General features: G+C 39.5%; 2 protein-coding genes across 5 annotated transcripts in view; both read left to right on the forward strand.

Moving 5' to 3' along the window:
• Positions 1–2,644, forward strand: part of LOC117494957 (contactin-1a-like) — a 65,142-nt gene extending 62,498 nt beyond the window's left edge. For all 4 annotated transcript variants that reach the window (XM_034145984.1, XM_034145983.1, XM_034145986.1 and 1 more), the window contains one exon: positions 328–2,644. In XM_034145984.1, coding sequence (XP_034001875.1) covers positions 328–404 — 77 coding nt within the window. In that variant the 3' untranslated portion in view covers positions 405–2,644. The remainder of the gene's footprint in view (positions 1–327) is intronic.
• A 2,800-nt stretch (positions 2,645–5,444) lies between these two features.
• Positions 5,445–26,226, forward strand: part of LOC117494958 (PDZ domain-containing RING finger protein 4-like) — a 111,404-nt gene continuing 90,622 nt past the window's right edge. The window contains exons 1-2 of the mRNA XM_034145987.1: positions 5,445–5,944; positions 6,475–6,558. Of these exons, the coding sequence (XP_034001878.1) occupies positions 5,465–5,944; positions 6,475–6,558 (564 nt within the window). The 5' untranslated portion in view covers positions 5,445–5,464. The remainder of the gene's footprint in view (positions 5,945–6,474; positions 6,559–26,226) is intronic.

A 26,226-nucleotide genomic window follows, 5' to 3' on the forward strand; every position in this document is an offset into this window, starting at 1 on the left:
ACACGCAATAGATATATTTAGATATTTCTTCCGTACAATCAGCAACAAATTTGATTGTTATTTTTTCAGAATCAGAAATCCTTTATTTATCCTGCAGCGGGGAATGTACAGTATTACTGCAGCATAGGAACAGTGCAGATAAAAGACAAAAAATGAGTGGACTTGTATATAATATATAAATAAAAAGGCTAATAGCGAATGAGCCAGTAACATTTAGAAATTGTAAATATATATATTTTAACATGTTTAAAATATTGCACATTCTGTATATGCCACATAAGCAGAAAAGCCGAATCTGACCCTTCTTCTTCTCTCTCTGTCTCTCAGGTGGGGGGGTCCTGGCCGCCCCGGCTCTCAGCCTCCTCTCCCTGCTCCTGCTGGCCCTCCTCTGCCTGAACCTCTGAATGTAGCGCCATCTTTGTCCTTCGTGAAGGAGACTCTTTACGGTTGACGCCTATAGGGACTTTGGGACTATTTCCACTATCTTTTGGTTCCACCCCGTAACCCCCAGGACGTTATATTCCAACTCCTGCCCTCTGGGATATGTTTGTGGAAATATACACAGAAATGGAAGAATTGGACAAAGACATCCCTTATGTATCCATAAAAAGCCTCTTTGGAGGGGTGTCAAAAGAGTCAACTTTTTAAATATGCCTTATATAAACGACTGCACTTATCTTTCACAATGACTTGTTTTAAAATGGACTGAAAGTGTGAGCATTACACTTTATGTTGGCTGTTAAGTCTTTTTACATCATGAAGCCAACCTTTCTTATATGCTGTAGATAAAAACCCTGTTGGTTCAGAAATGTGGGCTTCATTTGATTTAGGATATTTTAGAAAATCTATCCCACAGTGCATTCCATAGTATAAGGTAAACAAGTAGCTGTGAAGGATAAGTGTATAAGTTTATAAAAATGTCTTTACGTCTTTCTTTACTTGCAATTCAGTGGCATTTTCTTTTTTAAATGAAGCACACCCTTTGTTACAAAGATACAGTCAAAGCAAATCTCATCCTTCCATCCTTGATTTGTGTTAACAAACATAGAGAAACAAGCTATGTCATGCTGAAATAATGTATCCAATAATAATCTAATATGCTATGGATGTTGTTTGAACAAAAAGAAGAATGGTTTGACCTGCAATCAGTGCTCTTTTACAAACCATAACATGAACTCAATTGATAGAAAACCACTGTCAAAACGGTGTGCATGTCAACATTGTTACATGGAAGAAGAGTTAAAAAAGTGTTCAAAGGTGTGTTGGAGTTTAGCGAAATGGATCCATATTAAAAAAGTGATATATATATACAGTATAGCACACCATAGGAGCAGGAAGTGAACCGAACAACATATCAGACATGCTGTGTCCAATTAAAAACTTCAGCAGAAGACTGTGGTTATTTTTATTGCCGGCCACCTCTGGTATATTTGTAAAACGGTTCAGTGATCAAGGCTTTGCCACAACATCTGGGTCATTGTTGAATTGACTAAAAAAACACTTTTGTTTTGACTGTATCATTAGGACCTCAGTGGTACCAGTGGGTGCTTTGTAAAGAATGTTTGCATTTTATTTTGTGTAATCATTTTCATTTCATCTCACTCGTTTATGGCTTTGTGTGAGAGTCACTATTAACAGTTATAGTGAAAGGTAGCGACGCTCATGCCCTCCAATAATTGTGCAATGTACGATTCATCTGTGGCTACTTTATCTTTTCTAATAAGACAACTTGCCTAGCTCCTTTAACAGTAATCTTGTATATATAATTTTTCATTATCTGGCATTAGCAGACGAAAAGCAAAGCCATCCATGTCAGTGGAGCCCATCAAAATCTCATGACGTTGTTTCCACTGAACCGTTTTTGTCTTTTTATTAACATGTGATCAGAGATATATAAACATTATCAACTGTTGTCGTTTTTTTGTTTACTATTATTATATTTGTATGTCATGACCCACACAGTTTTAAACTGTTTTTGGACAGTTTAAAACTTTATTTCACTCGAATGGAGGAGAAGAAATGCTGCGTTTTGAATTCCTCCGATTCATTTCCTGTGAGACTGATGCTGGCCATGCTTCTACATTGTGACTATATCAACATCCACCACAAAGTGCTTTTCCCAGTTTTACTTCATGCGACAAATCATAAAAGAGTTGCCAAATGCATGAATGCCTTGAACTTTTGGACGAAGCGGCGGCTCTACATTCTAACATGCATGACATTGGAGACGAAGCGGTACATTACTTTGCAACAAATCGTCATCATAGCAACTTGTCAACCTCTCAGCTTCATGTGAAATACATTCCATTCCCGAGTGACATCCCTTTACGTCAGAGACCGTGTAGAGCCTAAATCTGTATTGTTAAGCTTCATTAAGCCAGTCATCTCATATGATGTCTCTGGGAGAGGATCTTTTATGGAGAAAGTCTTAAACTGACTAAAGGAATCTCACTCATTCAAGTTCAGAAATGGTCCTGCAGACTCACACACGATGGAGGCGGTTTGATAGCATCCGTGGCGGCATGTTTGGCTGTTAGCTGGAAGTTCAGTGCTTCGTTGGATTTGAATGGCACTTGTGAGGGATGAAACTGGAACCTCTCATTGGCTGGAAAAGGAACAATAAAAGTGTAGTTAACCATTAAAATGCTCTCATGTGTTATCTTGTTTTGCACTAACCTTTCTGACTGTTAGTGTGTGTGTGCAGCTCAGAGAACTTCTGTCTGAGTATTGGTGTGAGTCAGGTTTACGGTCCATGGTCAATGAAGTAACAGTGCTACAACTTGAAAATACTCAATTACATTTACAAAATTGAGGTCAAATTACATATGAAAACATAATGAAGTATCATATTTAGAAGTATTGTTACACAGAACAGTTCCTTACAAAGGAGGAACTAGGGAACCTTCACTTTTTCCCTTTTAAAAAGTCTTAAATAAATACCAATGAAGCAATTCTTAACTGTATTCCTCATAAATATATATATATATATATGTAAATGTATGTAAAAACGTTGATCTGAAAAACAACCTATACTATTAAGTGTTGGATTAATGTAGTGGAAAAAAGTACAATATTTCCCTTTAAACTGTAGAAGTACAACGTCACATAATATGGAAACAACTTATAAGCACTTGAGTTTGTATTATTTGAAGATCAGTCTACGACAATTTTGGTGTCATTAATCAAGGGTAGAGAGATCTCTAATATTACTTTGACTCTCAATTCAAGTAGGAATATGCATAATGTAAATAGAGTATATTACCAAAATAAACCCTAAGGATAAATTCTGAATTGTTTAAGTATTATACAAGCAATAAATGCACTTTTGTTGCATTTCTGTAATGTACAATTAATTCATCCACTGATTAAGGATTGTGGATTTGAGCCATTACTGTATTGCACTATTAAAGCTGTAGCTGCATACCATTTAAAGAGAAAAGGAGAAGTGAAGATTCCCAGTTTAAAAGTTAACAGTAAGTCAGCCTGAGTTTACTAGTGAATACGTTATGAATCAAACCTAAAATACAGATGTTATTGTAAAAATGGAAGTCCATCTATGAAAGCCAAAGCAAAGCCGACACCCCAGGAGAATGTTTTCTGTTTGGCATTTCCACAATTTCACACATACAAAGCAAATGTGTCAAAGGTTGTAAGAAGTGCTATCAAATCCAGACAGATCCTCCACTTGAGTCAGACAACTGGTACTCTCTGGTGATTTCCCTCTGCTCTTTGATGTACCGACACATTTAAACAAAAAGGAATTTTGTTTGAAAGAAAAACAACACCTGCTGCTGTGTCCTTGCAGCTTTGGGATTAAAATATTTCACACAAAATGGTAACTTTAAACTTGTTATATTTGAAATATTTATAGCAGTGTTGCAGCTCTCACACATCAAATAAGACAAACTGGAATGTCATTTATTATTTATTAGATATATTCTATTATCAAAGCAAGTATTTCTATAAAGAGCTGTATTTATGGGTGGATTTTATACCTTTTTATTTGTTAAACCAAGTTTGTCTCCAGGAGAAATCTCTTTACCAGCACCAGATATATCAGCGATAGCTTTTCAATCTGTCCTCTAATACAGATAAGGCCATCTCTGTCAATGTCTAGTTTTTCAGGCATGCAACAGCTGTTTCAGTTTTGTCTCCTATCAGGTATCCAGCAGATGAAAAGTAGATTGAAATCAGCTCTCTTCATGGATTAGGGCAGACCAAATGAATCAGACTTTGGATTCTTATTGAGCTTTTGGAAATCTCTCCCCTTCAATCAGGGGGTCGTAACGGTTATTCACTGAAATCAGCTCAGAGAGAGAACAAAAGAAGGAGATAACTTTTCTTTCAGTGGCTTATCAGTCCAAGCATATGGCCTGTGTGATAGGTCTGATCCCAGGTGGCTGTGTAACACTTTCCCCAAAAACACACTAACAATATCCCTGACTGCTGTGATCCTGACTGCTCCTCCATACAATGTCCAGACTGGAAATATAGCTATTTGCTGAGAAATAGTTCATATAATAACACTAATTGAATATGTTAAAATCACTTTTTAGAGTAATACAATAGCTACTATTTCATTAATGGTGATTGACAGGAGGAAAAATACACTCCTCTGACCTCCTTGTGCATGTGTTTTTGCAGACAGGTGTGCAGTCCCAGGACAGATTCTGCTATTGTCTTTGTAAATCTACACCTGTTCTCTGACAGCTCAGACAACACAAAACATACTTTAAAGTGGTGCACGACAGACTAGAACCAGACTGCTGCGCTGGGAGACCTGAAACGTGATCCCTTCTCTGAGATGTCTGCAATATGTCATGCTGTGTCAGGCAGTAAGTAACACTGGCCCGGACTCAAGGCTTTATTAGTGAAAGTCGACATGCAGATATTGTGTTACAAGCCAGGGTTTAACCACTGAGGGACCATCTCCCCCTTGAGACACGTTTCACTGACATGTCATCACTGCTGGTCCAGAGGTAGACTCTTTTAATATAGGGTTAATGTGATGCACAATAAAACCCCATAGACAATCAGGATGTGGGCTGTTAAATAACTCTTTTCCATCCAGTTTTGACATCATGTTTCCAAGAACTAACTATTTGACAGAATGTGAAAGAAAGAGTGACCTCTGCTGGTGAGGATCTATAACACACATCAAGTGCACAGCAGCTGCTCACAATTTAAAACCGCACAAAACTAAATAATACTTCACAATAAGACCAGATTTTAAAGATGTTTTTACTTAAGGCGTGAAAATAAAGTCAGATATATCAAATTGGGTGTGTGAAATGCAGGAAAATTGCATTGACCCGGAGCAGAGTGCACAAGTGAGTCAGCAGGCTGAAGTTTTCTCCTCAGTCAGACTTCACATCTCATCTGATGTCGCGTCAGGAGTGGCGCAGCCCCCAGCCCCGCGTGAGCTGCGCAGACCGGTCAAACTTTTTAGTGCTGTCACGCTCTCATGTGTTCAGACTTGTTAAATAACTTTCTCCTAACTCATTGTACTGCCCAGGAAAGTTATCCGCGCATTGCGCAAACTATGCTCGCTGACTGCCCGACTGCTCGCGCGGAGAAGGAGCCAACCTGTCAAGTTTTAAACCGAGGCCTGATGGAGTCGCAAACAGAGCTGCAGGCGGGTAGAGGTGTTTGTCAGAGAGGATGCGGGCTGCGGCTCTCCGGTGAGGACATGAGCTCCGGGCAGCACTGCTGTGTGGAGGCGCTGCGCACCGTCACCGAGGCGCTGGAGGAAAGAAGCGCCACTTTGGAGCATGAAACCCGGATGCAGAGGCTCAGGTGGAACCGCAGGGAGCAGAGCCTGCTGGCCCAGGTGACAGCTCTGCAGACCGAGGCCCAGCTCTCTGCTCTGCAGCACCAGCGGAGACTGCACCAGTACATGCTGCACATCCACAGCCTGGCGGAGCAGCTCACCGGCTACTGCCAGGTGAGAGGGGGGGTCATATGATGTGTTCATGCCAGTGGTGTAAAGTAAATAAGTACCTTTACTCAACAGTACTGTAGTTAAGTACAATTTTGAGGGACTTGAGGTTTTTTTTAATTGAGTAATTAAATTGTCTGCCACTGCTGTACTTGTACCCCACTAAAATTACAGGTAACAAGGTAAATAGTGTACTTTTACTCCACTACATGATGTGAAATATAAACCACATTTTAAAAATGACTTTAGTTACCCACTGAAGTAACGTTTACAAGCTATCCTGCAGCTTACAAAGTAAATAAAGTTAGCTGCACCTTCACCAGCTTTGATAAACACTTTAAGTATATTTTGTTGCTAATAATTTTATAATTGTACTTGAGTAACATTTTGAATAAAGGACTTTTACTCATAACCAAGTATTCCTACAATCTGGTAGCTCTACTTTCACTTACTGTAAGTACAAGGACTGAGTACTTCTCCGTCCTCTGAACATGTTGTTAACTCTAACACAAGTCTTTGTTTGTTGGCTGATTTAGAGGGATGTGAGGACAACTGCTGACATTCAAAACAAGATGTCAGATAAAGAGGGAGAGTCTCAGGAGCAGCTTAAAGCACCTGAGGTAAGACAAGCAAACCTTTACTGACTGCTGGAAACACTGACTTATACTGCATGGCTTATTCAAACACTTTTAGAACACAAGTTGGGTTGTGCTTATCTAAAAATGTCCAGAAGCAGCATATGCTTTTTACTTTATCTGTCAGTATCACTGTTGATCCCCACTGAGACACTTCTAAATGTGTTGATATAAGAATGTAGGTGTTTTTAAAAGCAGCTTCTTGTGATCCAAGAGTTTGCTTCTTCCTCCTTTGTTTGATCTGCAGCCTCAGCTCAGGCCTGCACAGTAAATGGTATGGAGTGATAGCAAACACTGACTGAAGACAGCTTATAGAACATAATCTCTCCTCACTCACACACTTCTGTTTGTCATTTGGCGTGGTCCCTTTTCTCAAAGCCAGAGTGTGTTTGTTGAAATTGAATTGAGTGCCATCTATATTAGTCTGTATCTGTATGCAATTGTAATCACCAGTGCCACGTTTATAGCTTCCGTGGTGTTCATGTCCTAGATTTGACCTTGTTTTGTCCATCTTGTGACCTAAGAAATCCTTCTAAAGGGGTCTTTGTCCTTTTCTTTGGGTCACAGCTGATCCAATGTCATTGTCTGGTTAGTGTCCTACCTTGTTTTGAAAGTTTGAGGTCAGAACACCTTATCACATTTCACTTTGAACTGAAGTCCAGCCCTTGCAAAGAATATAGAATGGACATTTGAAAGCCTATTCCAGCACCAAATATGCCCAGGAGAAAAATCAGAAGACATAATTCGATAATAAAAAAATACTTAAAGTTTACCCTCCTGTTACATTCAGGGTCAAATTGACCCGTTTGAAAGTTTGAAAATGTACGAAAAATACTTTCAAGTATTCTTTTTGTATGAAACTTCTTCTCCTTACCTTAATTAGTGGAATAAACAAGTAAAATATATATCACAGAGATGGTATTCGGGTCAATCTGACCCGGCAGTGAAAGTGGAGGCTAAAAGGGGTCAGAAATACACATACACACACACACACACACACACACACACACACACACACACACACACACACACACACACACACACACACACACACACACACACACACACACACACACACACACACACACACACACACACACACACACACACACACACACGTTCTAAGTGAACAGAAGAGGTGTCTCGTCTCTATTTATCAACATCAACCAATTGGAAAAAAAGTTGGAACATTTTAAAAGTAATTTAAAAAATGTTATGTTATGCAAAACTAATGTATTTTATATCAAGGTTTTTCCAATGTAAAAAAGAAAATAGAAAAACGTGTTTGAATGTATATGTTTTTGTGAAAAACGAGTGACTTATTCTAATGGAACCATGATCTGTGAGAGGTGAATAACACAATTGCACTAAATATTGATTTCATTGATAGTAATAAAAGGTACAAACTATGTACAAAAGAAAATATGGATTTTGGGGCTTCTGACAATTTTTGGATAAATAAACATGCAGTGGGTCAAATTGACCCACGAATATTATTGCTGTTACAAAAAACGAATATAACAGGAGACTTTGAGTGAGAACATTTTCTAGAGGTTCTTTTAGAAAAGCCTTCAGATCTAATGGGATACTTGCTGTAGCATTGCTAGTAAATAACACATCCCCTCCCGTTTGGTGTTAACAGCTTGTGTTAAATGTTAATCAGCGCTTGTTTGCTTCTGTGCTTTTGCCTAATGTGTTTCTAGTGTCTGTAATTGATGGGCTAAACTGCATGGAAACAGTTTCTCACTTCTTCTCAATCTTTATTATAGCTGGGAATAATTCATTAAACCTCTCTCCGTGGCTGCCAAATCTAATAATAGCTCTTATTTCAGTAAGCTCAGAAAAAGTTTGTGTTATTAACCCTCCAGCCAGAGCCTCTGTTGTGTTTGGGCGGCTGCTGAGGGTGGACCGGTTTAATCAAGGTGATGGTGATATAAAGTATCTCTCTAATTGCCTACAGCATACTGTGAGTGTGACAGACTGTCTTTTGATTAATGTGGAAAACTGTTCAGCATCCTCTGCCAGTGCTGGCCAGTAACACAGCAAGCGTTTTCAGCTCCTTTTTTCTAAAACTCACCACTCTTAATGCTTCTTTAATAGTTTTCTCATTGTGTGTTTTCTCCCTTTGCTTTCCAAATGGATTTTCCAATACTTGAGAGAGCTGGGTTGCAGTTCATAAAACAAACTTTTACTGTTTTGTGGAAATCCATGTTGTTGAAAAAGTGATGGGCTTTCTGCTTGCATAGACAATACAGTTTGGTACCTAGTGAACATCCCAGTAGCAGTTATGGATCGTCCCTTTGTGTGGTTGGAAAGCCTAATTGGACACTTACCGTCAATATTTCCGTTGAAACAAGGCCCATACTTTATGCAGCGTTACAAGGAAAATCTAGCTTATTTTTTTAAACAATGGTCCACTGATTTCAGACAGAAATCGACTATGCAGGCCTCTCATTATGAGCCGATTCATTTTCCTTGCTAAATCACACCTATTGCTTAAAAAAAGTCATCATGTGATTCATTTAGGATTTAAAACTTTGATATGAATAAAAGAAAAGGAAAGAGGATAGAAGATTCACATAAAACCCTATTTATTTATTTGCAGTGAATGTACTTCAAATTATGAGAAAAGAATGACACTCAATTCAGGTCAGCACCCTCGCATATAGAGAAGATTTGGAAATAGAGGTGCGGCTTTGTTCTTATTTTGAAGGGTGGCTAATAAGCCTTAGAAAATAGACTGTTTTTTTTATATATATATAACTCTGTATTCTCACTAATTGGTCCCATTTCTTTAATAGCATGCGTTTTGAAATGGCTTTTTGGGATGTGGATTGGAAAATGTAACTCTGACTTTGTCTGGGTTCTCTGAATAAAAAGCAGGACAGAGCTGCTGATGTATTACTCGAGCTTCCAGGACCTGCTTCAACACCGTTGGGAATACTATATTACAAACAACTGTGCCAGTTCTGAATAGGTTTTTTTCTAACATAATTCAAAAAGATGCCGTGCCAGGTTACAGTTGCTAAACATTGATTTGACAATTGATGCACAGCGATCAGGTTTAGCGAACCAAACGTGAAGTGGCTTGTCAGCTAAATGAATTGAGTTACACCTTGCTTAATTTTTTCATGTTTCTTCTATTTGATATTTATTTATTTTTGTGAAGTAGCTCCAGCACATAAGCACCTCAACAGATGCCAGTGGTTCTTCATTGTCAATGATCCTGCTGCTGTAGGAAACAGCTTGTTGATCATAGTTTTTAGAAGGAAACCTAGAGAAAACAGAGACTGAGATAACAGTGGACTGCCAGTAAGACTGCAATGTAATGCAATTTACAGCACATTTTCCCATGTACTTCAGAGATGTGCTGATTCAGATCCAGCTGATCTGTTCGCTGGGCTGACAGTGAATGCAGTCGCCGGCTGTGTGTGAGTCAGCCTGTTCTGCTTTGTTGAAATGGGATAATGGAAGCAAGACGCAGCATTGAAACGGCAACAGGATTACTCACCACTGCAAAAACATACAGTCATCTTCATTTGTCCGTGTAATTTGCCTGTGTGTTTGTTTAAAACCAGAAGAATACACAATGAAACCAGAGGTGGGGTGTAACAGTCCCACTCCTCCAAGAAATCCCCAAGATGAAGTCAATTTGGAAACTAAGGAATTGGATACTTCAAAAACTGTGGAAAGTGTCTACTGCACAGTAAAAATCCATTTGGTTGACCCGAATTGTGCCTGCGACACTTCAGCATGTGAGGGCTGTTTACAGAAACACTGAGGCCTTTTCACCTGGCTGAGTTTAAGAGTATGGTTGCTCCAGCTTCTTATTCTTGTTCAGATTAAAAGAAAGAAAGTGGAAGGGTTAAGGTAGGGAAGGAGCCGGTACTAGACAACTCGAGTATCAGTCTCATCAAAATCCTATCTTGCGTGACAGGCGGGGACGAGAGCAGGCCAGTTTGTTTGCTTCCATAACAAAAGATGACACGAGAAGATTGCTTTGCGACAAGAGAAAAGATGGATTTATGACCTCTGCTTTATGTCAGTTGATTTGATTTCATCTTTGCCCAGACTGAGCTCCAAAATAATGATAAAAAACAAGTGAATATCTTTTTCTCATTGAAGTTGGGTGGTTGGGGGGATAACATCAAATGTAACGTCTTGAGAGATATGGAAGAATACTTTTGTATATGTTGCTGCAAACCAAGGCAGATGTCTAATGGTCAAATCAGTTGGGCGCACAGTTGTGAACATCTTTTTACTGCTTGTCTAGACGACTTTATAGTCTCCGTGTGCTCCAATTCCCCGAAGCTCTTTGCTGAAAATGGAAAAGAACGCCTGTATTCAGAATAAACATTGCTTTACTGCTCGCTGTCTGTTTCCCTCACAGCTGACAGATCAAGAAAATGGGACTGGTGGATTTGTAAATTGAGTCGTTGAACAGTCTTTTTCTACACCGGCATGTAAAGCCCGCTGGAGGGGTTTTCTCTACCTGTCCTGCTCTGTTTTGGACTTGCCTAGAATTTACACTGCCGTTGTTTATCCTTTGCTTGTGAGAGAAGGACCGCCCTGCTCCACATTTCCTCTCCAATTTAAAACACACCAATTTTGCATTAATTTAGATTGAAGATACATCTGCTTAAAATAAGCACTTAATTATTCAATGCCTCTTTAGCAGCATTTACGGTTCTTGTTTAATGTCTTACTCCTGCTTATCTCTATGCATATTTTAGAGGAATGTGTTTAGGTTTTGCAGGTGTTGCTTTGGCAAAGGAGATGTTGTTCCAAAGCTCCTGGCAAGTGTGTGTGTGTTTGCTAATAAGGCAGATATTCAGATTAGGATATTCCAGATTCCAGGGTTGTGGATTTGGACAGACCAACAGCAGCGGCCTGAGAGTAAATCGTGCCCCTTTAGTGGGTTTTGACGGTCTATTTGTGTTTGTTGTGCATGTATTTACTCAAGCAACAGGTCTGTCGTGTTAGGCAGGAAGTGTGAAAATAAAACTGTTTCCACTAAAGACCACCACGCTCCTAATGAGGAGCATTCTGGGTAAATGTGCCCCTTCGTGCTCAAATAACTCTATTGAGTGTCAGAGGGATGTTGGTTAGTTTGGTCTAAGGAGGTTGGAGAGTAAATCAGTTTGATTTTTTTAATATGTTCCTCATACAATGCAATAAATGAAATAATCTGCAATGGAAATATACAGCCGGTTTACATAGAAGCCCCTTTGTGTGTATCTGTGTGTATTAGAAGCAGCCAGCTTATATTAATACAGCGGCCAGCAGAAAATATTACTCTTTGAAGCTTTAATAATTCGTTTTTGTTGAGGTATTTCTTACCTGATTTATATAAATGAGCTTGATGATATTTTAGAAATCAGTACGGTGCACCGCAATTCAACAATGACACTTTTCCTCAGTATCTGCAGACAGTTTCTCTGCAGTTTATTTTCCACTAACAAGGTTTAAGCAGATGTTCATGTATTGCCGCTCAGTCCTATACTGTAGCTGAGCTCTCAGGTGTACAGTACAGCAGGAAACACTTAGTGACGGGTGTTATTCATCAGGAGTAGAACGACTGACTTCTCTGTAAAATAAACCTTGAGTTCAGGATTGTTCAACCAACATCTGGAAAGAAGCCTCGAGGCTGTAAACTGGAAAGCTGGATAGAAACGGATGAACTTTCCAGGTCAGTTCTATATGTGGTATTTTTAAAGGGATACCTCTGTGTACATGGAACTTCTTATTTATACTCAGGCACAAGATATACGTTAATACAGGTATGTACAGATCATTTGTAAAATATGTACACCATTCAAAGACACAAACCTATTATAAATAGTTGAAAAAGTAGGTAATTGCATTGCATCCATCGCGGAGAACAGTAACCACATTATAGCACATTTCTGCTCAGCTAAACTTTCGCTTCAACATAATTTGCCTACGTAGTAAGTGATATAATACCCCCTGTTGTAACCCCTCTACTCAACTTAAGACTGATATCATGAAAATCCACTGTGCACAAGCTCTCGTGCGACCATACTCTCTCTTCTGTCTCCAAGGGTGGTGAGAAAATGTCTTGTGAAGTTGATTCACCAACCAAACATCTGCGGTCCAATCTGAATTCAGTCGCCCCCTTTGTTCCCATCTTATCCACCACTTGGGGGGTTTGGTTAGTCAATGACCTGATGCCTTTTGAACTCACACGGACCTGCTGGTTTTCCTCTAGTCGTGATAAACATGTGGCTAAGCCTACAGCTGCTACAGGGAAATTACAGTGAAAGCGTTGAGTCAGCAAGTATACAGCTGCATTTGTACACACACACACACACACACACACACACACACACACACACACACACACACACACACACACACACACACACACACACACAGCAGTGGCCACTCAATCATCAGGGTTCTCCACACAGCTTGGATACAGCGCTCTCTCACCAGGTGTTATTTTGTCAGAGTTTATAGTTGTATTGAATAAAAAAAAAGGAATATTCAACACAAAGAAACATACAGGTAACCAAACAGACTTTGATATAACAAATGCATTTATCCGGTTACAATGGAGTGTTGGACATGGGCATTAGTACACATCAACAATTTACTGTAAGATATACCAGGGATTCCCATCAGTGCCCTAACTGTGGCAGCCCGCCATAGTCTAATTTGCCGCACCATAATTCCATATTTGAACCGAAAATGCTTTCATTAACGTTGGGAGATGGGGCTATTTGACCTTTGTGGAGGTCTGCTGTCAATGTGTGCTCTTACTGTGTTGGGTTACATTTTCGATGGATTGGTCTTCAGCCACTTGTCACCAAAGTCTGAAATGTCCAAATCCTACACAAAGAAGCTGTATTTTCCCCATTATTGTGGGGTTTCCTTGGGGAGTTTACCATTGTCCTCTGTAAGGGGCTAAGGACAAAGGGTGCTGTTGGCTGTACACACTGTTAAAGCCCCCTGAAACAAATGTCGAATTGTGATACTGGGCTATATACATTATTTTTGTTTGATTTGAATAAAAATGAACCCTTGTTATTTTGTACAAAAACAACATTATTCACAACTTCTCCCACTCTCAATAGTTTTAAAGGTCAACTCAAAAAATGGTTAAGGAACAAACAGACATGCAATCACCGCTAAATGCACTTTATGTAGCTCTTGTATCTTCTCTTGCACTTTATATATCGTTGCTGCTATATTGTATTACGATGTCATAAATACTTGTGTGTGCTGCTCTTGCTCTTTCTGCATATCATGTATTTATTTGTACTATCTTTATAAATGTCATGTTCTTATATGTTGTATGTGAGGGACTACGGATGGAAATTAGCTCAAAGCTAAAATCTGGCATATTTACATTTGAAGCATTATTTGTTTAAAGTGTTCATTAATGTGAATTGTCTCTGTTCAAATAAACGATTAAATAAATGAAAAATAACAAAGCTTTGTTTTGAGTTAAAGACTTTCATCAGTTGTGGTCCCCAGTACATAAAACAGCTTGGAGAAGCAGCCAGCTCTGAGCTGTCCGCTCATTTATTGTCAGTTAAGCCTGAACCCATAAAGAAACTGGGGCCTCACACTGTTGAATCCATTACAGATAATCTGCAGAGTTTAAAATGCCTCTGTGGATCATGTTGGACTACACATCACGGCCTTTGTCAGAGAAGACCGTGACATTACCTTTGGCCTTTCCCTGAAAGTGCAGTATCATCAAAGCACCAGGCTGCACACTATTTGCTGCACATTCATCTGCAAACTGAATTAAGGCTGCCTCTGCTTTTGTCGACAGGAGGATTAGGACTTAATTACATCTGGGCAGAGGCTGCCATACAGTCTGAGACACAACTGTACATTGGGAGACTGGTGCAGAACATTAGGGAGGTGTTGAGGAGAGGGATAAGCTTGTGTAATATGCCAGGTGCGTCCAGGGTATTAGCAAACACTGGCACCGCACTGTGCGCCTGCCAAGACGAGGGATCAAAACAAGCCTACCCCTTTGAATCCTCGCTCTCATTTCATCTTGAAGGCCAACACTCGCCTGTGTCGGGCATTGTTGAGTGGAAGGAAACAGACAGACATTTTGTGTTAGATCTAGATAGATGCACACCGTAGCATACACAATGCTGGCAAACGTGCACAGGTGGATTTTGGCAGAAATGGCTATGGTTTATCAGTGACTCCATATTGGTATTTAGCCATGCAGATCGTTTGGTTTCCTCCATCTAGATTTAAGGATATCCATCTTTGATTTCTGCCTTCATCCCAGTACAAAGGAGGACTTTGTTTTGGTCCACACAGCTATGAAAAAGGTTGAAGAATTATTTTTTCTTTTCTTTGTAACGTTTCCAGACTCTAAACAGCTTTTCCTTGGTCCAGCTTTTATATAAAAAACTGTTTACAGCAAGGTATTACATTACATGCTTTCATAAGCCAAAGCATATGGCACTATCTAAGGGTGTAAGAAAACATTGAAATACTGGATCACGATGTTGTGGTTTGTGATACTGTGTTCATTGTAAAAAGAAAAAACATTATCTATTTTTAGTTGTGGTATAGTTTACAGGCAAAGAGTTGTGGCAGACATTGATTTAGTTTGTGTTTTACCCCCAATTGCTACATATCATTGCTGTAATCCATCTTCAGCCATTTCACTCTTTCTCTGGAAATGTAACAACGATAACTGAGATAAAGCTAGAATGACAGTTTTCCAAAGATGTATTTAAAAAAGAAATGGCTAAGTATTGCCTGGCTTACAGTTTTGTAATTATCATGGTCATATTGAGAGGATGCTAACAAGGGGATGTTGAACTACAGTAGTATGTTTACCATTTTTTTTAAAAACTTGTACGGGATGAAAAGTGAAAGGATCACTATGCTATTGTTGTAGGGCTGTGCGATTATGGCAAAAATCATAATCACGATTATTTTGGTCAATAATTGATATCACGATTATTAAATACGATTATTCATTGACTTTGAAAACGTCCATTTATTGAACTTTAAAACAAATAAAAATAATAATTTGAACAGTATCTTTTTAACTGTTGATTACCCTGAACGTATAATTCAACTGAAAAAACAATACAAAAATAAATGATACATAAATAATATCAAAATAATAAATACCAATAAACAAGATAAACAAATATTTTGGAGCGCACTTCAACAAGCTACTAAACATATATAAATATGATAAATACAAATACATTTGATCAAATATGTTGCAGTGCACTGTCACAACCTAGCAAAGCAAAATAATCGTTTTTTTCGATTATGTTGTTTTCGTAATTGTGGCAGGCCAAAATCGTAATTGCGATTAAAATACGATTAATTGCACAGCCCTATATTGTTGCATTAAAAACAAACCCTGAGGGCAATATATTATTTTGTTTACCAAATTTGATGGCATCCATTCAAGACTCCCAATTACAAATTTGAACCTCATGGTGGCAATAAGTCCAGGAATCACCTCTGGGCACTATGAATGTTAGTACAGCATTTAATTAAAATAAAGGGAAATTAAGATAAATTTCAATATTTCAATTCATTTTCATCAAAGGTAAATACTGAGATGGTTATTGCACGTTTTAACACCGCCATCTTTTAATTTTTACCTCATAAAAACAGGCTTCCTCTGCCAGAAACACTAACTTGTGAACAATAATCGTGTCCCTTTTATTTCAATAACATTTTTGAACAACGGCAACATTAAATCTCAAGTCTTCCCCATCACAATGAATGAGTGGAGTATTCCTGTGATAACCACAGAGCGGTGTTTGCCTGTTGTAGCGTGACCGCTTACGAACTAGTTAGCAGAAGTCTCAGTGTATTATTTTAGCAGCCAGATAGAGCTGTTTAATTCCTTTCCAATCAGCGGCTTCGTGTTATTTCTGGAATTGAGAGTAGAAGCTCGGATGGATGTGTTTTTTAATTAGCTTAATGGGTTTGCAGGGAATTATAGAGTATGAATATTCATAATTATTACTGTTGTCTTACAGAGAGAGCTGAGTTTTAATTATAATAGTTCAAATATCTTGGAAGAAAAGTCAATGTTTCAAATAAACATAATAAATGTCCTCTTGTCAGCCTAGATAATTTAAATCGTAGGAATGATGCGAGTCAATGAAATGATACAGTCATTTCATTACCATTGACGGCATTATCTACAGTATTTATAGTCTCTAAGATGATCATATAGGCTTATTCAAAGCACTATTCAGGCACTTACAGTAAGTCAATTCTCAAATCTAGTATTAGCAAGTTTCCTCATGAGTCTAAAGTCCAAAAGGAAAAAGCCTTTTTCAGTCACACGCAGATCTTTCAGGTCCTTAAATGCCGACCATTAAAAGGATTCACAGAAATATTCTTCCTTCAAAGCTGTGTCACATTTTTTTCTTTTCATGTAACTGTGACCAAGTCTTTTGCATGGATAAGTCCTAATGATTGGTCGTCATGGAAATCTTTGAGCCCCCACAATTCAATGATCATCACTGATAAAACTGAAGCTGCTGATGAGGACTGTGGGATGTTTCTAAAAGCTCCAGGGCAGGTGGACCTTGATTTAAATGTGTTTTGCTAATAAAATCATAGTTTTTGTGGAATTTCATAATTTGTCAGCGGTACTTTAGGAGACTAACAGGTTGAACCTTGAGGCTTGAATATTTTAGTTTTTAAGTCTCAAATCAGGTCTTCAAGTCTTACAACATTTAAGTAAAGGAGTAGAAGTTTGACTCAATTTCAAGTCTCAAGTATATTGTTGTTATATTGATGATGTAATTTTCTTATACCGCTTCGTAGAAGCTCATTGTCTGGCTTCCTGCACCACGCTGCTGCTGCCATGTCACCATGTCAACGTTTGATCGCAGTTCCAATAACTGTTAAGAGTATCCTGTGGTGTTTTCTGGTTAAGCGTTATTTAAGAGTGTTCAGTATTTATGACAAGAACAGATTGGGAGTGTTACTTAAGTTTAGAAATCCTATAAAACGCATTTCCTTACTCGTAAACTGTTTTTACTGGTACTGGCTAGTGCTTTGCTATATTTCTTGGCGTGTTGCTGCCACAAGTGTTTGAATAGGATAAACTGCAAGAATATCTCTTGTTTCTTCGTGCACAAGAAGAAGAAAAACATATATAGGCAATTGCGATGAGTCTGGTTCCTCAAAAGCAGCACTTTTAGCTCTTGAGCTTCCTGAGAGTAATGTTAGTGTTTTCCTTAAAAGGGGTATTGCTGCAAAGATTGCATGCTTTTTCATCAGTTAAGGAGCACATGTGTGCAGCAGCCTGGATATGAGTTTGACTTTGCAATGTGTTTTCACAGGGCAGTGCACACACGTCAGTTTTTCACCGCTTCATTTCCTGCTAATTGATCGCCACCACGTAGCGCAGACGGCAGATAGAAATCTGCATGTGTGTTTATGCGTTTGTGTGCGTGTGTTTGTGTAACTGCCGCCAACAGAGAGCCAGATCTGTTGGACCACAGTGCAGCTGGTGGTGTTGAGTCAGCATGTTCAGGTCGCAGCGCTGGTGTTGGTACCAGACCTCCATCTGGTTGTGCCAACAGAGAACGCAGCCAATCTCTCACTACATCTGATGATATCTCCGCCTCCAGATTGGGACCACATTGCTTCTGCACGTCATGTGTTCCCCATTAAGTGACGTTTGTTTGGCAGATTAGGTAGAAGCCAAGTAAAGCAAGTGTGCTGGTGGATAATTCTCCTGTGCACTTGAGATCTACTACTTAAATTCTAACCTATTATAATGTGATCCTACAGACAAATGCTTTCAGTAAGTGTGATGGCTCTATCTCACCAGCAGATGGCAGAAAGTACACATGTGTGCAGTCCAGTGTTTTGTCTTGAGCCTGCTCCAGATGTTGGCAGGGCTTTTGATTTGTACTTGTTAAACTAATTAGGATCGATGGGAATACATTGCTTCATAAGAACGTGTTTAGATGTTTTCCTGCACATCTGACAGCTGTGTGTATTTGATTCTCATAGATGTGTTTTGGCCCTTTTACTGTAGATGTGGTCCCCATACAGTATGCACAACATGTTTGATATTAAACATGTTTGTGATGTTAAAAATCAGTGAAATCCAGCAAAAAACAAGTCAGATATTTTTAAATATGCTGGTTGCAGGGCAGATGCTCTGTCAAGCCCCAGTATAACCTTAGATCAGACAGTTTTGTCAAATACTATTTAGTCAAGCTTATACATTTCAATTTTTTTAATAACTTTTCATTTTCTTTTTTTGTATTCCTGACCCATACAAAACACAAAAGGGTATGTTTGACTTTGGTCATCTTTATTTAGGAAACAGTATTGCATATATTGTTGCATAAAGACTTAAAAAGCGGTGCGAGTAATCATCTTTGTAAAATCTATTTTGTGAGAATAGATACAACTTGTCAATAAAACACGTCACATATCCTTAAATAAACCTGGAACTGTTTGTGAAATGTACCTTTCTAAGTACTGAAGGGTGTGTCTTTGCTATTGGTTTCCGCTGTATAGGAAACCCTTTCAAGCAGCACCTCTCTGATGCTTGAAAGGTTTCTGTGCTGATGTGCTGCTCGGCACTCACTCATCTCTCATCTTCTCTCCCTGTGTAGCTCATCTAAGCTATGCACTCTGCTTCTGTTCTGTGCATTTGTGGATCATGTAGCACTCACAAAACAAAACACCAAGCTTTATATTTCACAATAAGTGAGATTATATGCGGTCTTGTGAAAAACTCTGCTCTTAATCTGAACAGATTGATAGAAAACACTCTGGAGTTTTATTTCTTCTTGTTTAACAGCTTTCCCCGGGAAGATTGACCCGCTGGGAGAACCAAGACAGACGTGCCCGTTGTTTACCCTATTAGCCAGCACCAGTTGTTAATTAAGTTTCAATAGACTCTCACTAGTTTGTTTCCTCCGCTAAGCTTCCTAATAAATGCCAGGGACGATTTGGCTGTGATTGTCTTCTCTCATCACTGCAAATGACCGCTGAGTGCTGCTGCACTGTGAAATCAATAGCCTTGGACCATCAGAGCCTCACACACCAGCAGATTACTGATGAGAGTGATTTGAGGTGTTTAGCTGTGTGTATACATGTGTGTGTTGGCTGGATATGTGGGAGAGAAAGAGGGAAATAGGGTAATGAAGAAAGACAAATATAATGAGTTTGTGTGTGCAAGATAGAGCTTTACACAAAGGAAAGAGAAAACAGAAAAATTATTATTGTATGCATTTTAATTCATGCATGATTGTTTTCCTGTGTAATGCTTTGGCTTCTCCTAGAAAGTCTTCCCCTATACAAATGACAAAATGTCCTCTTGCCAATTGAAAAGGGTTTGAAATCGATGTCAGCTAGCAGTCTGTGGCTAATCAAAGTGAGTAGTTGGCCCTCTGTGGCTGAAGGCAGCTTTAATTCTCATTGTTTTAAGGGCTGTGTAATTGGCTAGAGCTGAAAGAATGGGAAGACAACGCTTTTTTGTCCATAATTCAGTGTTGTTTTGTGTAACATCAAATTCACCAGGCCGGTAGCAGATGAGGATGTCAGCGGGGAGAATAAGACTTTATTTCTCACCCTCATTCAGAGCATGATATTGAGCGATCCTATAATTTGCTATTCTCTTTGTCTTGAGTCAGCTGCCTGTGGACGGAGAACTTGTCATGCCTTGCAAGACTGAAACGGCGTGATTCATCATTTTGAACGCGTACTCATGGAATTTTTATTCCAGTTTTGCCCTCTATCTTTTTCCCACCACATTAGGAATCTACATTATTTTAAAGATCTTTCCATCTTATCAATGTGTATGTTTGTACTCAACAAAACGCCATAAATCAGACTTGCATTTGCACTCTGCATAATGTATCTGGTGTTTGGATGAGGAAATGTGGGTGATCTTATGAATAATACAGGCTGCTCAGTCTTCGATGCCAGTGCAGATAATAATAAAGCAGGCTTCTATCAACGTGGGCCAACCAGGAGAGCCAGAGAGCCTGGTACATTAGCTGTGGATGGCTGGTGATAAATCAGGCATTCACAGAGAGGATTGCTTGGCATAGGGAGCTCCCCTCGGAGGCCTCCCGGAGCTGTGCCATACGGTGAGGCAAGGCATTCAGAATGCCCTCCACACCCGGTACCACAGGTCTCCGGGGTGGCTTTTAATCGCCACAAATGGGCGGCAATAACAACTGGCTGTATTTCACGTGCTGTCCGATAGTTACGGCCTCCTGTAGATTTTACGACGGGGAGATGTCAGGTTCCTGGCATAATTGGCTCTTCTATGGGGATTTTATGAGTCTGTTTACTCTGTGAGGAGTACTTGTCTCTGGGATGCAATGCTCTCCTAAGGGCCCACTGGGTCAGCTTTTTGATATACTTTCAGATTATGTCTCATAGGGGGGGGAGGATGTCTAATGATCAGATACTGTAACGCCTACTGATAGATGTGCCTAGGGTCAAAGCCTGGGGAGGTTGGAGTTATCTGATCCCAAATCTGACCGTCTTCATTCACACGCTCGGAGTGGGGGACAATAGAGTGGTGCGACTCTGTCACTTTGCTGATGGATGGCTGCTGTCTGGGCCAATCCAGGGCTATTTTTCATACATTTCCATACAACTGTAGAAGGTGGGGGAGGGGTTTGCCTCACTGCCTTGGAGTAGAGCATCCTGGTAGAGTGAATGAGGTGTAAGTAACCGCTTTTCTTGTCTTTAACTCGACTAACTTGTAGATGATCCTCCCAGCACATGTTTCTGTCACAATGCAAACTGTACAAACCACGGCGATGTATACACACATCTCTCTGGATGTTGTAATCATTTATACGCTCAGAATGGACCTGCCGCACACGGAAAGACCATCAGCAGATGAGGAAACGTTAAACATAATCTGCGTCTGTGGAGGAAATTGCGATGCATCTTTCAACCCAACGAGCCATGGCAGAGTTAGCTTTGTCTTGTGATTTGCGTTTGATGTTTAAGTATGATGACGTGATAAGAGCTCGTCTTCAAATGTAGGTCTCAGAAGAGAGCCAAGTTATTATCTCCTTTAATCTCCTTTCTTGCTGTCAGTAAGAGTGTCCCGGCTCCAGTTGAAGCTCCAAGCCCCAGGACCGGAGCTTCAACTGGACAACTAAAAGCTAATCACCCACAGTGTGATTGGCTGTAATAAAAGACTGCAGAGGGCCACAAAGGAAGACAGTGATGGTGAAAGTATTCAGGCAGGCAACACTGTGGCCTTTTAATTATCACGAACGAGCATTAAGTCACGAATGGGCTGAAACCATTACTCCCAGAACTAATAAAAATAATAAAAATAATAAAAATGTTGAAACTCTTTAGGCTTCGTCCATGGACCGACAGAAGGGTGCAGAGATAATATTCACTGTTGCTCCATTAGCTGACACTTTCTCACTCTGTGTTCTTATCTTGTGTTTTGATGGCCAAAGTACTGTCCCAGTACAACATTCACATCCAGCAAGGACTTGCTCAAATGGATTTTGATTGGCCAGTGTTTCTATTGTTTATCAAACCAATTTGAAAGTGATTGTAATGCTATTGTTAGTCGCTGCTGTCACACAAGTTAAAGTGTGCTCCAGCATCCACTCAAAGAAGCCCCATTATGCTTTTTGGGGTTTTCCCTTTCCTGTGTTATATAGGTTTTTGTGCATGTTAATGGTCTGCAAAGGCTAAAATACCCAAATTCCCAAATTATGAAAATGAGCATAATATGTCGTCTTTAAAGGTAGGGTAGGTAAGTTTGAGAAACCGGCTCGAGTGCGCTAGAATTTGAAAATACACAACCGGAGAAAATCTGCCACTTCCTTACAGAGCCCCTCCTCCAACACACACGAACGCGCACATGACCAATGAGGGCACGAGATAAGTTTGTGCACAGATGGAAGGCTGACAGGCAGGTAGGCCATCCAGTTATTTTAGCCGGGCCGGCTAAAATGATTGGTCGTGCTTTTTACAGTATTACGGCTTCCACAGATGACATTTTTTATGGATCTTTTGTCAAAGCACTTAAGATATTCATTGCTATCGGGATGTTAAGAGCATTCCATGGAATATAACAAAAAGTGTATCTCGAGCCGGTTTCTCAAACTTACCTACCCCACCTTTAAGTCACAATAAGTACTAAACAATATTTATAGTTATTGTTATACTTTTGTCTTTTCCTTGATACTGATTATTGTAATGAAACATTTGTTGACTCTTACAAAACTAAAATGTTTCATCATTTTGAACATTCCTGGTGTTTGCCACTCTATCGTGTTAGGTACAGGAGTAATAAATAAAGGAAATGTGCATCTAGTGGCTTTAATAGACTCAGTTTCCAGCTTATTAGGCACACCTAGCTTAATTCAGTCTAATACACCAATCCGGCAGCAATACTCCCAGCCTCCATGAAGGTACTATCATTCAGATTTAGCTGACTTGTTGATCAGAGAGGTGTTGATTTAACTTTGTTTGTGTGCTGTTGGAATATATTGCCTTTAAACAATGAGATGTTTTTGCTGATTATCCTTCCTCATTGATATAAATGGGATGGGACCTTGTCAGTATAATGCAGCACAATTCGACAAACTGCCGCCTTCAAAGTGATCATAAAGTTGAATAAACACCTCTTTAATCAACAAATCAGCTAAATCTAAACATTACAACCGTCATGAAGGTAGGAGTTATTATAGGACTGCTATATTGGAATACATTACTCTTATTTATAAACTGGGAACTGAGTGTATTTCTCATCTTTACCTCGGTCTCTAAAAAATCCAATTACTGATTATTTGTCCCAATAACCAGTGTTTGATCAAAACAATAATTCATAGTTGTGGAGGTAGTCACAGTCCCTGCAGTCTACAGCAGACAGTTGAAGTGTCTGCGGATGTTCCTTTCTTCCTGATTATTTTTTTAACATGTGCAAGAGTTGCTTCACTGACTAGTTCAAAGTCATTTACATTTTCTCTTTTTCCTTTCCTTTAAACTCTTTTTTAGTTTTAGCCTCTGTAAACCCTCACAAAAACACGCCTCTGCACTCCCCTCTAATCTCCAGCGTGGTAGTGCTTTGGAAACCGCACAGTCCCAGCGCACCACATTAATTATGTATAGTGATAGATATCAATGATGTTGGAAGAAAGGAGTGTGTGTGTGTTTGAGTATATCTGTGTGTTTGTGTAGATGTCGGTATATGTGTTTGGAAGTGACTGGGGTTTTCTTGGCATGTCGACTGCAATCACCAGAGAGCCTGGCTGATGCCACCGAGCAGACAGCAGAAAGACGGCACATTGCTCTACAGGTTGTGGTGCAAGTGTGTGTTTGTGTGTGTGTGCCAAAATAATTGTAAAAATGAGCCACAGTGCTCCAACAGCAGTCATCCTATTGTCTTCCTATTTCCTCACCCTGCATGACACCATCACACTGATACACTCCCCTGTGCTTTGTGACACACGGTTGTCTATCAGTGACATGTGTGTACGTGTTTACCCTGGTGTGTGTGTGTGTGTGTCTATGCATCTGAAAGTGTCTGTGTGTACGGTCACATGCTGTGCTGTGGCACCGCTGCATATGTTTCATGTGTCTTAACGCGCCCATCATTTCACGAAGCCTTTACAGGTCCCAGTGCCCCAGACATAAACATGCACACAGACACACACACACTCCTTGATGAATAATTAAGAAGGCTGCCACGTAGATAAGAGGCCAGAGTACCTGAAGAAGCGTCTCGCCCTCAGACGTCATGTCGAACACGCTTGGATTAAACGTTCTTTGTTTCCTCAGTCATACGTTTGGCTTCTCTTCTGTCATTGGTGTCGAGGTTCAGGAAAAAGGCACATCTTTATCTTTTTGCAAACACACACAAACACCCGCCTGCTTGACTGCATAATTCAGCAGCGAGTTCATATATAGTTAGTTATTCTTTATTTATTCTTTATGCTCTTTTACAGTTTGATATTTGTATTTTGCGCCTCTACTGTGACATGTTTTAATGTTCAAAAAGGTCTTTATTCTTCTCATACTGCCTGTGCTGCAGCACCTCTTTTCACCCTCTGCCTGAAACCAGAGCCCAGTCTGCTCTGATTGGTTGGTTGGCCGGCTCTGTTGTGATTGGTCAACTGCCTAGTGATGTCCCGCCCCTTAGTCATCATGTACAATGTGTTGGAGCGCTGGTCAATAGAAGCTTGAGTGTTACATAGTGAGTTCACTTTGTAGAAAAGCATAAAAGGGACTCTTTTTAATAGTAAGTTTCATGTTTTATGGTTATCTGCATTATGAACATATCTTACTATGTCATTTTCATTGGAAATACTTTCCATTGAATAACAATATTTCTGAAAACCAAGCTTTTCAAATTTCCTTTTTTTAATGCTCGGAGTGCCTCAAACACATTTGTTCGGGGTGGTATCATACAACTTCTAGACGAACATCTCGAAAGATTTACAATTAAATCAAAACTCTTTATGACTAGATACCAAAGAGGCAAATGAGGGAATATATTTTGTTGTAGTTTTGGGTGAACTAACCCTTTTAACTTTTCCACTTTCATTATCTTATTTCCCCAAATCCCTCACCATAAAATGCATAATTAAGATAACTAATAAATGGAAAGCTTCCGTGCTGAGACAGCAAACATTTCAAAGGAAAAATCAGTGTGTTTGCATATCTAGTTGTAGCATGTTGTCAGTTTGTAATTGAGGATGCTGTTATCATGGCAGTCAAGAGCACTGAGAGCCATTAACAGGCCAGTCTTTTATGACATTCTGTATTATGGATGCCTTGTGCGTGCTGTTTCATCAGAGGCCATAAACATCGGCCCAGTCAGCAAACTCCACTCATTAAGAGACATTTAAATGTAATTATTTATTGATGCCTCTTATGATCTATTGTCCTGGATGCACCAGTGTAGGTTTTTATTTTTCATGTCCTGAGGCCTGGTCGCTGAGATTGCTGAGGTTAACAGCTGTTTTAACTGTTGCACATCTAATTAACATTTCCTTTTGGCACTATTTGAAAGAACGAAGGGCGAGGATTGCGTAGCAACCAAAAATTATCTTTTTATTCATTTTTAGGGGGTCATTCCCCTTTAGCTGTCTTTTGCCCATGTTTTTAAAAAGATTTCTAACACCACGGATCCAATCAAAGATGATGAAAGTCACTTGCAATTCTTAAATAAGTGGGAGAGCTAAGAAATTACATTATTTCTACACACTTCCTTGCTCAGTAATTCACAAGGGGCTTAAGAAATCAACACACATTTGACTAGTGTAACTACGTTTGTAATAAATAGGTGATTTCATGGACCATGTAAAGTTTTATTGGCCATTTTACGAGAGACTTTGATAGAGTGCCAATGAAACTCTCCCATTTGACATTTGCTATAGCCAAGATGATAAAGCTGTTGAACCGACACATTTTATGAAAGACATTTTTGCTCACTTAAGGTTTATTAGAGTACAGAAAGACACAGCCAGCCAAGAAGGGCCGTGAACTGGTGCTGAGGAAAAGTCATTAGGAGTTCAAGAGGTATCGAGGGAATAAATTAGACGGTTTTCTGAGAAGAGATCATATTCACACTCGCTGTCATGCCAAACCTAGCCTTGACATTTCAGTTGGCATTGGCACTATGTGTGGACTCAACAGTCT

The sequence above is a fragment of the Trematomus bernacchii genome, unplaced genomic scaffold (genome assembly GCF_902827165.1).
Source record: "Trematomus bernacchii unplaced genomic scaffold, fTreBer1.1, whole genome shotgun sequence".
NCBI classification, from domain to species: domain Eukaryota; kingdom Metazoa; phylum Chordata; class Actinopteri; order Perciformes; family Nototheniidae; genus Trematomus; species Trematomus bernacchii.